General features: G+C 43.1%; 1 protein-coding gene across 3 annotated transcripts in view; it reads left to right on the forward strand.

Moving 5' to 3' along the window:
• LOC139531820 (TGF-beta receptor type-1-like) overlaps nucleotides 1-12500 on the forward strand; it is a 63671-nt gene extending 51171 nt beyond the window's left edge. For 2 of the 3 annotated variants that reach the window (XM_071328691.1, XM_071328692.1), the window contains exons 7-9: nucleotides 2329-2453; nucleotides 2792-2922; nucleotides 6821-12500. In XM_071328691.1, the coding sequence (XP_071184792.1) occupies nucleotides 2329-2453; nucleotides 2792-2922; nucleotides 6821-6946 (382 nt within the window). In that variant the 3' untranslated portion in view covers nucleotides 6947-12500. The remainder of the gene's footprint in view (nucleotides 1-2328; nucleotides 2454-2791; nucleotides 2923-6820) is intronic. The other variant, XM_071328693.1, reaches the window with a different exon arrangement.
• Nucleotides 12501-13007: the final 507 nt, after the last annotated feature.

Genomic DNA, 13007 nt, shown 5'->3' on the forward strand with positions numbered 1-13007 from the left:
GTGACTGGAGCCATCACCCCGACTCCCAGCTCCAACAGCTACTGCTGGCCATAATAGGTGAAGGTGCAGTGAAATCGGTAGCAGGTAGGGAGGGAGGGCAGCTGCGAGGGAGGGAGGGGCGGATGGTAGAGAAGGAGGAAAAGAGAGGGGCACACGGCGTGAGTAATTACATGGAAACACGCTGCCCATACAAATGCGCCGTCTCCACCTCACTGCAGCAGCAACAGTGATGTTTTATGAAACCATGTCTTGTTTCAAAGTAGCCTGGCCAAAATACAACCATAGAAATGTTGAGGGAATTATTTTATACACCCATAATATGCCATTGAAACCAGCATTTTTCTCATGTTTTCTTGGTTTTTAAATCAATGTTAGTTTGTTGTCCAGCAGCCAAAGGCATAATCCTAGTCTTATTAGTAACCCATGTTGATGCATCTTTAGATCTCCCCTCTTTCTTAATTTCTAAAATATATTTTCATATCTGTCACATGAAACCGCTAGCGCGTGCCGTTTCCCCTGTAATTGCATTTTGGAACGTTCATGCGTAGTCTACGGCCATGTGCGCATTATTGAGCTTATAATATGAAGACATAAACTTGATCAACATTTTAAGCTAAACGGTCTGTTCTGTTTTAGTAGCCTCTGCTTTAAAACCAAATATACATTATATGCAGTGGTTCGTCCCAGAACTGTGTCAGGGTCTGTTTTGAACTTTAGACTTTTTTTTTTCCCGGGACGCCCTTAATTTCGAGCCCTGGAGGGAATTATTTTATTAAGACAGGTAATTTGGTTGTAATTGTAATGTTGCAATATTTTATATGCTACCAAGGGTAACCAACCATCCTCCAGCAGAGCCTTAAAGGGGCAGTGTTGTATTTTGAAGCAGACTTGAATACTTGAATAGGCAAAGAAGCCAATAGGTGTAGCCTACATTTGTAACTGATTCTCTATGGTGAAAAGCATAGTAATGCATTTTATTTTGTAAGGTGGTTCCTTGCACCGTACGATGATGTAAAAATGGTGTTGCAGACCTTTTTTTCCCTTCTTTTTTTTGGACAATTGACTTGAGATTTTGGACGAGTAAAAATCTGTCCTACTTGTGAAGCCCTGCTAGAAACATTTCCCCTGTCTTTCCTTCCCTCTTTTTCCCCCGTTCCCCCCTGCACTCATGTTTCATGTAGAATTGCCCTCGGGCTGGGGACTGTGGGTGTGGGGGGGGATCAATGCTGCAGGCCCAGTACTGAGTCATTGAGAGGTAGATGGGGTGGGGGTGGGGGGGGTGGTCGATGGCATTACCACAGTTTACAATGTTCATTGTCGTTAGGTGGTGGAGCTGCATTAATTGGTGCACTGACACATTGGTGCTGGTAGACAATGTCAAGCCCTGTGAGTTTTCTACCTTTCTGGCGTAGCGCGGGAGACCCCCTTCTTTCTCTTTGTGGCAGGCGGGTGGTTGTGTTGTGGTCCTGGCTGGCTCTGTCTGTCTGCTCAGCTGGCCCACTGGAATCCGTGGGGCTTAGTGAGGCTCACGGCTCTGGGACTTCACCCTCTGGAACGTCTGTGGACTGTGGAGGGAGATTAGGCCCAGCGCCGCAGCGCTAACACCCTTCCTTCCTGTGGCTCCCAACTTCCCAACTCCCCTTCCCAAAACATTCCCTCTCGCTCTCATCTCTAGCTGGGAATCTGGGGTTCCCTTCTAAGGAACAAAATGTCCTTTCTCTAATGACAGTATTAGAGATATTGCCCCTAGACACTGATCTGTCAGTTTTGTGTTTGAGGTCTAATGGTGCAGGTGAGAATTTGGAGGAGGGGAAACTGATTGTCGATCTGTGCCAGAAACTTCCAACCGGAGAGAATTGCTGGTTATCAAGAATGTTGTTCATCTACAAATGCTGAGGAGGATAATGTTTCATATCTCTCTGAGAAGCTGTGTTGGGAGAACACGCCTGGCTGCCTAGCAGAGGATAGAATCAGTTTTTGTTTGAATTCTTTTAAATAAAAAACAGGAATGATTGTATCTTTGATTGCACGGAGTGTGTTGGGAAAATATTGATTCGCTTCTAACTGCTGAGATATGAGCGTTTATGAAACGCTCTCAATTGAACGGGAGCGTTTGTAGGTGTATTGAAACCAAACCTTTTGATTGTTTTTATTGTCAGTATGAAACTCCAGCTCAAGGATTTCAATTTAAGACATTTTTGCTCCGTGTGGAAGGTTGTGAATTAGACTTGTGAATTGAATGCTGCATAAGACGTAACGTGTGTGTGTGTGCGCGGTCAGTCTACTGTAGTATCTAACCAACCTTGTCGTCTCTCTCTCTCTCTTCAGGTATATGGCACCAGAGGTGCTGGACGACTCGATAAACATGAAGCATTTTGAGTCATTTAAGAGGGCAGATATCTACGCCATGGGCTTGGTGTTCTGGGAGATAGCCAGTAGATGCTCTCTAGCAGGTACGTGCGTTGGTCCCCCTGTAGATACTCCGTTATTAATTCACTGTCTGTTGCGCCCCCGATAACAACAGTTGGTGAGTAATATGATGGCGCATAGCAAGTTTATTAGTTCATGAACTAATTCTCTGGTTCTGTTGGATTATCACTGTATATACAAATCACATACATTTCCTTTTTGAAGGACATGAGCTACTTCCTCTGGGATGTTTATGATATATACTGTGCGGAGGACAAACACATTTTCCCTTCGAGGGATAATAAACGTTTGTTGTATTGCGTTGTACGTACCGTCAGCGGTTTGTGATGTATTTTAACGCGTCTGACGTGATTTGCGTCAGGCATCGTTGAAGACTACCAGCTGCCATACCATGACCTGGTGCAGTCAGACCCCTCTGTAGAGGAGATGAGGAGGGTGGTGTGTGAGCAGAAGCTACGGCCCAACATTCCAAACCGTTGGCAGAGCTGTGAGGTACGTAACACACACACACACAGGACCTTCATACCATTAAAAATGCTTATCTTTTTATTGCTTTGGTTTTTAAACTGTTCACATTACAAGTTCTGAGGTACGACTCACCTTAAGTGTCTTCTCTTTACAGCCATAATAACTAGCCAATTTCATCAACTGAAAGTCCACGTGACATGGTGCGTTTAAACCAAGAACGATCACAGCCCACAAACCTGAAACTCTCCCATGCGTCCATCTATCTCAATAAGACTGGTCTCACAAGCTAGTGTTTCCCTCTCTCCTCAGTAGAACCACAGTCCCTCCCTCAGAGAGTAACCATCCACCCTGAGGGGAAGAAAGTGTGCTGCGTTTCTCCCCTCTCTCTCTCAGGTTTCCCTCCTTCACGGCATCACACTCTGTTTACAAGGCTCTTTTTTCCCTCTTTTGCTCTTTCTTTCACTCTTTCTTTCATCCTCTCTGTTTATTGCCTGTAAAACTGAACAATTAGATTAGAGCCAATCCAAAGTAATACAATCTTGTAATCTAATCTGGCCACTACGACCATGCCTTTATGGCTGCCAAGCTGTTGTGACTGTGCTGCACCTGCCATGCAACACAACACAGTGACAAGACACTGATCGATCAACCGGAGAGATAGATGTCCCTGATACCAAAATAATAGTCTAATGGGTATAGATATTGTTGAGGTATATTCTATATTTCTGCCTTGGCCAGAACAAGTTGTTTGCTGAGTTGTCCCCATACCGAAAACCTTTTTTGTAAAAATATGATTTATAATTTAGATGAATACATACATACAACCTACGGCAACACAAATATTAAGCAATGTAGCATGCCAGTACCAATTGACCACATGTACAGTACAACTAACACAACATGTCAAGACATACAGGTCTGGTTTCCCAGAAACAGATTAAGCCAAATCTCGGACTAAGAAACGCTTTCAATGGAGAATCTCCATTTAGCATGCCAGGCCTAGCATAAACCACCCCAAAATTGAAATATACAGACAGAGGAAAGTCATTCTCTTCTTCTCTCCCGGGTTTTAATTGAGGCTAGCTACGGCTGAGGGGGCAGTGGTTTAATGTGCCAATGGGCAGATGGCGCCTCAGCGGCCGCCACTCGTTTCCAGGTCAGGCCGTAAACACAGATGCTTTTTGTTGAGACTGGAGTGTTGCACCGCCGCGGTGAGTCAGCCACACCCTGCCAACAACAATACGACCAGGAGGAGGAGGACTGAGAGGAGGAGTGTGTCTGTCTGGTAGGATAGAGCAGAGAACAGTGAGGGGACCACCTTGGGGCACCCTCTCCAAACAGACAGTGGTGTAGTTTATGATGAGGTACAGATTACCCTCGCTGCTTATGTTCATACAGGTTGTCGGGGCTGCTAGGATAGTTTTGGTATTCTGTGAGAGACGCTTTGTTTTCAGAGTCAGGCAGAGCGTGACATGTGGAGAGCCTTCCCGGCCTTGTTTTGTGTCTGACAGCACGACCCTGAAAAACCGCTCTGTCTCACCACAAGCTATGGTTTCAGGGAGGTGTGTGTGTCTAGTCAGTTTGCACACAGTGTGTGTGTGTATTCGGTTTGCATACTACGTGTGTGCGTACGTGCAGTAAAGTGCACACACACACACTCACAACCCTCTGTGCTCTTTAGCTAGCCACTGGGGCGTTCCTGTGGTTTCCAGCCCACAGCCCCACGGTGGCTTTGTGAACTCTCCAGATAACATCTCCCCTGTGCGTTTTTCTCACATGACTCACCCCTCTCCTGTTTCCCACTCTGGAGAAGAATCCTCTTAGCCAGTCCATCTGTATCATCAGAACCACACGTTGGGTATGAAAAGTCTGGTCGATACAGATTTGGGCTGCATCTAATCTGGCACCCTATTTCCTATGTAGTGCACTACTTTGGACCAGAGCCCCCTGGTCCAAAGTAGTGCACTATATCAAAAGTAGTCCACTATGTAGGTAATAGGGTACCGTTCCAGTCAGATGCACACTTAGTCATTTCTAGGTGTCAGGATTATGCCGTGTTCTGGCCTTGAGTCCATTCAGGCATACAAAACAGAGAGCGCTGTGAATGCTTCTTAAAGCAGTAGCCAGCGTGGAGACTAGCTGCTGAAAAGGCCCTGCTGGATGTGAGTCAGTGTAATGTATGTTTGTCAACAGACTGCAGCAGATTGTGGGGGAGTGAGGGACCGTGGTGGGCTGCTGCTGCTCTGCTACTACTGTGCCAGACTTCTCCCACAACCAGGCTATCACTAATACTGTTACTGAATAGGGAAGCAAAATATTTGGAACTGAATAGGGAAGTGTCTAGACTCTTAGATCAATGGGGATTTTTCTATGAGTCCCAACTGTATTGAACGTCCCAAGGTCTCATGTGAACCTGGGTAATGCCACAGCTTCTGAAACAATAGTACATGCTGTGTTTCTCTCTAGCCTGTCTCTTACTCTTATCCATAGGGTATTGGTAGATTTCTTTATTTATTTTATTTCCGCGTCGTACACCAATTGGTATGTGTTCACACACAAAAAAAATGTTTGTTGCATTTAACAAATTGAATGCATTTCACAATTTTTAAATGCATAATTATCAATCCTAAATATTTTAAAGTCATTCAAATATGCATTGTAAAATCGAGCATTGTGTAAGTCAAAATGTAAGCGTTTCACTGTTGACGTTGTCGCTAGTACAATGCTAGGACATGACCAAAATGAGTAATCATAACTGAACAGTTCCACACACAGAATTACGTAATCTCTGTGGTTAAAGACGCCCATTCAAATTGCGGGCTTCTCCCACAACTGGAGCATATACATAGCCACTGACGTGGGTTGTACTGAGAGACCGTAGCAGATGCGGCGGCGAGGCCTACTTGTCAGAAAGCTTCCTGAAGAGTATTTGTCAGCGTTAATCCAAATGAGTGCACTCTGTCTTAATAAGCACTAGTGGAAATCTCCAAGATTATGTCCTCGACAGGTTTCTGAGAGATGTAGACAAATTATGGCCAGAAAACAGATGCTGTTTACAAGGCTGGCAACAAAATGATTCAACGTCTCATTCCAGCTCCACCAAAAACATGCCATTACTTTCTTAAAAGGATAGTAAGGGGATTTTGGCAATGAAGCCTACTTCCCAAGAGTCAGATGAACTTGTGGTTTTATGTCTCTGCATCCAGTATGCAGGAAGTTGCAGGTAATTTTGCAATCAAATGCTAACTAGCTTCACGCAAAGACTTCGGGTACACCTAGTATGCTCAGTGCCACAATCTTGAACCATTACCACAATCCCGAACTATCCCTTTAAACACGTTTTTGAGGAATGAGCATCAGATTGGCCCAGGGTTTTCAATTTAGGAGAGCAAAACAGGGCTATTGTTGAAGTAGGTATTGGGTTACCTTGTACACCCAATGGCCACAGCCAAGCCTCTCAGGAGTCTAACAGTGGAAAGGATAAAAACATCAGTAAGTGGTTAAGAGCACACAGGGGCCCAGGTTCACAAAACCTTAAGAAGATTTTTTTTCTTAACTGCCATGTTTTCACCCCTGTACTTTCTTCATAAGTCTATAGTTAAGCAAAGTTGCTATTCCTCAAAGGTTCTTGGAAATGTTCTTGCGCTATTTCTTATGTTTCTCCTTAAACAAAAAGTGTTTTGAATCAGGGCCCTGGCCCCTCCGCGTTTGATCGGGGTACAGTGAGGAGGGGGGGGACTCTCCCTATGTGTGTGTGATGCACACTGGGATATTGCCTCTCTGTTCTGCTGGGAATACGAAACCACTGTTTACTAATATCATTGTCATGATAAAAAATACTCATACACACCTCTGTTCTAACACGTTGCTTTAGTGACGTTTTTTTTTTCATCAAGTCAACCTTCCTCTCTCTTTCCTCCAGGCTCTGCGGGTAATGGCTAAGATCATGAGGGAGTGCTGGTATGCCAACGGAGCCGCCCGCCTCACTGCGCTACGCATCAAGAAGACCCTTTCCCAGCTCAGCCAATCAGAGGGCATCAAGATGTAGACACTCCCTTTCTCTTATTATATTATTCATAATCTTATTATTTTATTATTACCATCATTAGTTCTCGCCCCGCTGATCTTCCTCTTGGTTTGAAAGGAGAGGCGGCACGGTGAAGTTTTACTCTGATATCCCCCGACCCCTCCCTAAACGGCGTCATCGTTTCCTCGTCGCCCAGCTGACCGGCGCGTGGATCTATTTCCTGTGTCACGGAGGTGATGGGTGGATCTGGTGGAGGGATGTTTGCCAGTGCAAACCCCACCCCCTTGTCCTCAAGATTGGTGGGATCACTTCCTCCAGTGCTCGTGAATTACCTATCAGGGTGATTACAGACCGAAGTAGTCCCACCCTGCCACAGACCCATCTCTCAATGCTGTTCAGCAGAAACCAGAGGAAAGGAAACATCAACAACCCACAAGAAAAACCCTAAGGTTGCATGACTGCTGGTCATAACATTCAGGTGACAATGTCTCCATTCCAACAACAAATGTTCTGTCACTGGGCGAGGTAGCTTGGACTCGACGAGAACCGCCCTAGAAAAAGACTGAATGAACTATAGTTTGTTTATTTTTTTACCATCTGGTACTTAAAAACGAGCATATTAATTGAGTTATTATTTGTGTTTTTTCCCATGGAGAGATGCTGGTGTGCTGTTGGACTCGTCTCCAGAAAATGTTGCATCTTTTTTTAGTGTTTCTTTCTCTTCTCCCTACGTATCACGGTACAGGGGGACTACAGGTCAGTTTAACTTATTGGTTTTTGTTTGCAAACAAACTGGACATGAGCTCATTCAGTCTTGGCCAACATGCTATGGCATATGCAATATAGATAAAATGTATCTATTTTATATACTCTGCTCTGCTACTACTACGACAACAACAGCTCGACAGTCGCCATCATGCCTTCCGAGCCAGGTGATAACCTGAAAGTGCCACTGCTTTAAACCTACCCCCCTTCTTCTCCTCTCATGTCAGTTACTGTGTGAGGGTGGGTGGGTGTTGGTGTGGGTGGGTGTGTGTGTGTGTAAGATCACATGGAGTCTTGACAGAAGCCCTCCCAGAGCTGTAGGAGCAGCAGGGAGTGTTCCTCCTCCTATGCACATGAAAGGACACATGTGGCCTTGCCACACTGCCAGGGGCAGCCACAATACCGCCTCTCTGGTGCCATCTACCCACCCTCCCTCTACCCCCCTCCGCCAGCCCCCCTCATCAAAACAGCAACAAGGGATGTCTTTCTACCTTCTCTCTCGCTCTCTCTCTCTCTCTCTCTCTCGCTCTCGCGCTCTCTCTCTCTCTCTCGCGCTCTCTCTCTCTCTCTCGCGCTCTCTCGCGCTCTCTCTCTCTCTCGCGCTCTCTCTGCTGTATAGAAACTGAATACCAGACTGATAGTGGGGCTAGTACCCACAGGACTACACTGGTCACCTCCAAAGTGGCTTTAAGGAGAAATAAAAAACAGCTCAAGCATTACTGAAGTTGCCCTATGAACATGCATTGTTGGATTATACTTTTTGGGGGGTTGTTTCAGAGTGTGTGACGGCACACATTTATTGTTTTAGATGGCTCTTTAAAGAAAAACAAGGTGAGGTACATTCATTTAAATATAGCAAATGGATATTTACTAAGCCATAGGTTTTCCGGGGGGGGTTTTTGCAACTTTTTCTACTACTACAAGAATGTACATTTACGGATAAAAATGTTCTGTTACATTATGTAAACTGCTTCACATTTCAGCTTAGCAAATCTTAAGGGACCAATGGAGAGAGGCAGGATTGCTTTTGTTTTGTGAAAAGTAAGATGATAAATAATAACTATTAGAAAGTAGGGTCAATATTCTATATAAAGAAAAAAAGTAAATATAGCACCAGATTTAAAGCTGCAATATGTAACTTTTTGGGCGACCGTCAAAATTCACATAGAAATGTGAATTATAGATCTGTCATTCTCATTTGAAAGCAAGTCTAAGAATCGGTAGATCTCTTCTATGTGCGTTATTTCTGTGCTTCCTGTTTTTAAGTTTAGTTTTTGCTTTACTTTTGGTTTTGTGCACCAGCTTCAAACACCTGAAAATGCACTATTTTTGGTTATGGAAAATTTCACAATGGTTTAGGTACAATGATTCTCTAAACTATACTTGCTTGTTTTGTCACACAAATTGAAATTAGGCGAACTATTCGAATTTTAGCAACCAGGAAGTGGCAGAGCGGTTTCTGCATAGTGCATCTTTAACAATTGTATGTTTTTTTTGTATTGTAAGGTGCCCTATTGCCACACACCTAAACCTGCAAGCTGCATATTTATACCAATTTGGATTGTGCTCGTTTTGGTATGTTCAGTTTCCACAGTCTTGATGTCACTGCAGCTTATTGTTCTATTTCAGCATACTAAGGAAAACCTCATATTGAAGCATGTGTAAAAAAATATATATATATAATCTTTTTTTTAAATGAAATACTGTTGTCAATCATCACAAAAAATAAACAGAACCCCAAAATATATGAGTGTTTGGCAATAAGTGCACTTCTTCTGACCTAACTGCACGTGAACCTGTGTGGCAATAAGGTTGTCTTTGTTCTTTTATTATTCCTTTGGATTTCTCTTCAACTGTCTGCTGTTTGGATGCATTGTATTTATCTATGGGACACTGTGCTGCTACAAAATGTCTGCCTCTGTTCAGAAACCAAGATGAGGTCAGAGATGCTCTGTGAGAGCCCCGATTGGATGTACATAACATATCCCACATGCCTCTTAATAGATCTGTGCCATGATGTTTTTGTCTCTACATGATTCACCATTGGTGTTCCCCAAGGGTGAGTGCTGGGATCTCTGTGTCTCTGTGTCTATGTCTCTCTGTACGTCTGTCTGATGCATCAGGTCAATCTTCATCCCGTAGAGAAATGCTGAAGTAGCCCTTTAAGCATTTTTTTTTAAATATTATTTCTGATTAGATGTGCTTCAGGAAATGATCTTTACATTGTGTTGAACCTTGGAGATTGATTGTATGCTGTGCCATATAGTGGTTTTAGTGATCCCTGCTACATACTGAAAATGTTCATTTGGAAGAATAAAGTTAGTGGAAATGAATGGACAGAGGGCGGGAAATGGTGTATATATACAACTATTGATGTAGGATCTTAATTTGATCACCCCGTTGCAGGAAAACATTCCTGTAAATCAGCAGGACAAGTTAAACGTGTGTATTTGAGGTTTAAAAATACTTCTGAAGTTTGCAATTTTCACTTACAAAAAATGTACCAACCCCTACAAAAATGTCCATTAATTATAATCCACGTAATAACTCTCATTTCCTGTTGCTGCATGATTTTTTTTCAGCGAACTGATCCAATTTTAAGATCCTACATCTTGTATATCTGGCTGGAAGCTCTGTCCTGCACAGTTGGTCAGCTAAAATAGTTTGAACGAAAAGGAAGTGAAAGCTATCCCTAATATTAAGAGAGTAACAGATATCGCTGAAACGAAAGAAAAAAAGAGCAGAAATGTCATCATGCTGAATTTGGTCCCCGTGCGTGTACATAATGCTAGATCTTAGAGCTTGTGTTTGTGGCAAGGTCAACTCCATTCTCTGGGACATAACAACAACACTCAAACAGCAGCAGTTCAGCTGACTACTTCGCTATCTATGCCTCCGTTGTCTACACTGGGCCAACGTTCATTCTGTGTCCGGACACATTTCTGTCTTAAAATCACCAGCAGCCTTTCTTTTCGTTTCCAAAATCAAAGGTGACTTATTCTTACATTAACTGTAAAAAACATGACATATCCAGGTATTCGTCTCAGTGATACGCAGGTCATTTTTCCTGGCCATACCAGCTTACGTGTTAACAGAAACAACGACAACAACCATACCTTTGCACCTCTGGTTTTATTATAAAAATGGGGCGACACAGTTGCGGCTTTCGGGGTGGTCTAGAGTGGAAAAGTGGGGTTTTAGGTCTCGAAGCGCATTTAGTTTGCCTAGAGGTCTCTTGAGGTGCTACCAGTGTCCTTTTCAATATCCCCCCCCCCACCCCCCCCAAACTTTTCTGTGCCTCCTTTCTGCTCATCTATTTCCACCCAAACACAGAAAGGAGACACAAGCCAGGATGTCCCAGGCAGCAGACTGCCAGCGGCCATCTTTGTTGCACCAGTTATGAGGGTTGAAAGGGTGGGTGTTTGCTGTACGTGCCCTTTTGTGTCCCAAACCCATATGATCTGGTAATTTTATCACTGGCAGACAAATGGTGTAGACGGCACCGCTGGATATGCAGTACTGTTGCTCCAAGCAAGGAGCAACACTAATGGTTCCTATTTTTATTTGAGTTAATTTGTTTTAAATTAATTATTTGATTTATTGTGTGATCTATTTGAGGCCAGGGAGATATGCAAATGATGACCCCCCAAAAATGTAAGCACTGAGATTAAACGGACGTGAATGTATAAACTCAAATGGCTCTACCTTTCCCGAGAGAGGCCGCAAACCGGAGCACAATTTGCATAATTTCTTCAAAGGTCATGCATATGCCCAGTTGGCATGCAAAACCACAACACACGGGTTCCTCTTATAGTTATGCAAATTTTTTGGTTAACGTGGTCCCTTGGCTTTCCATTTTTCACTCCTGTCCTGTTTGGGCACAGTTTTACTGGTCTCTATCTATGCTACTATCTGGACCTTTTTTTATGTGCAGTACTGTGGCTCAGTAGTGTCAGAAAGCACAGGCATCATCATTCTGGAGACATTTTTAGACTGCCAATTAATGCCCATGGGAAAGAAAGCAATGGTTTGGGTCACAAAAGGGTCCTGCTTGCTAAATAAAAAACCAATAGAGGTGCTCTCCACGTGTTCCATGTGGCTGCTGTAGTGAGACCATTGTGTAAAAGAAAGCTTTATCGTGTTTTATTTGGTGCCTAAGTTAGACTATTCTCTCTTCTGTCATTTTTCCTCCTAGAATGACGAGCTGCATGTGATTGTGTTCCAATGTATGCATCACTTGATTTATAAATAAACAAAAAAAGCTGAAAAAAATATGAAGTGTAATTAACAGGATATTGGGTCATTCAAATCTAAAGAAAATACCTCCTCTGAAGACCAATGTGTTTTTACCTCAATGTATATATTCGATTTGTTTACGCCTAGTTTAGATTTTTTTTGTTTCTATGAAATGCTAATGTGAAGAATACACATTTGTCAATGGTACTTTTTTGTCGTCAATGGAATTGTGTTTTGTGGTGTTCCCAAGCAGTATATTCCTCTATTTACCATTATCACTATTTGACTTCTGTTCTGTCCCAAATGTAAATGCTTTACCAACGTCAAAACCTTAGTCTTTTCCAAGCCCCTCTGAGCTGTGTTAAAAATGTCTTGTTCTTTTTAAGTGGTCAAAAGGGAGGCTGCAAGGATTTTCAGAATCGCCTGTGCCCCCTTCTGATTATTTCTAATGCATATGTATTGACTTTTTTTTAATAGTGTGCACCGAAGAATGAACGATCAACATAGGATAGCTTATGTTAAGTTCTAACATAGTTGGAGTACAAAGTGGTGTGAATAAAATACGTTTCTGTAAGACCATGGTTTTCTTTGTGGTGTTGGATTCACATTCACAGGCTGTGTAAGGAATGAACCATGTATTTAATTTCTGCTGGGGGGTTCTGGTGTGCCAGTACATGAGGATTAGACCTTCCTATCAAACACAATGGAATAGACACTCTTGGTTTTGGCTGAAGGCTAGCTTGTAGCCCAGGGCTCTCCAACCCTGTTCCCAGAGAGCTAGCCTGTTGTAGGTTTTTAGCTCCAACCCCAGTTGTAACTAACCTGAATAATCTTATCAACCAGCTAATTATTAGCATCAGGTGTGCTAGATTGTGGTTCGGAGTGAGAAAATATAGGACGGTAGCTCTCCAGGAACAGCTCTGCATGTAGCTTATGGCCTCACTGGTGAACATGTAGAAAGTACAAAAAATGCTGTCTGGGCCAGCGTACTGTTATCTACCTTTAAAACATTGTTTTAGTGTATTGCTGCCTGTGAGGGGTTTACTACAAAGCAGGATCAATATTCAGAAATGTTTTTACT

This window comes from Salvelinus alpinus, chromosome 10, assembly GCF_045679555.1.
Source record: "Salvelinus alpinus chromosome 10, SLU_Salpinus.1, whole genome shotgun sequence".
Classification (NCBI taxonomy): domain Eukaryota; kingdom Metazoa; phylum Chordata; class Actinopteri; order Salmoniformes; family Salmonidae; genus Salvelinus; species Salvelinus alpinus.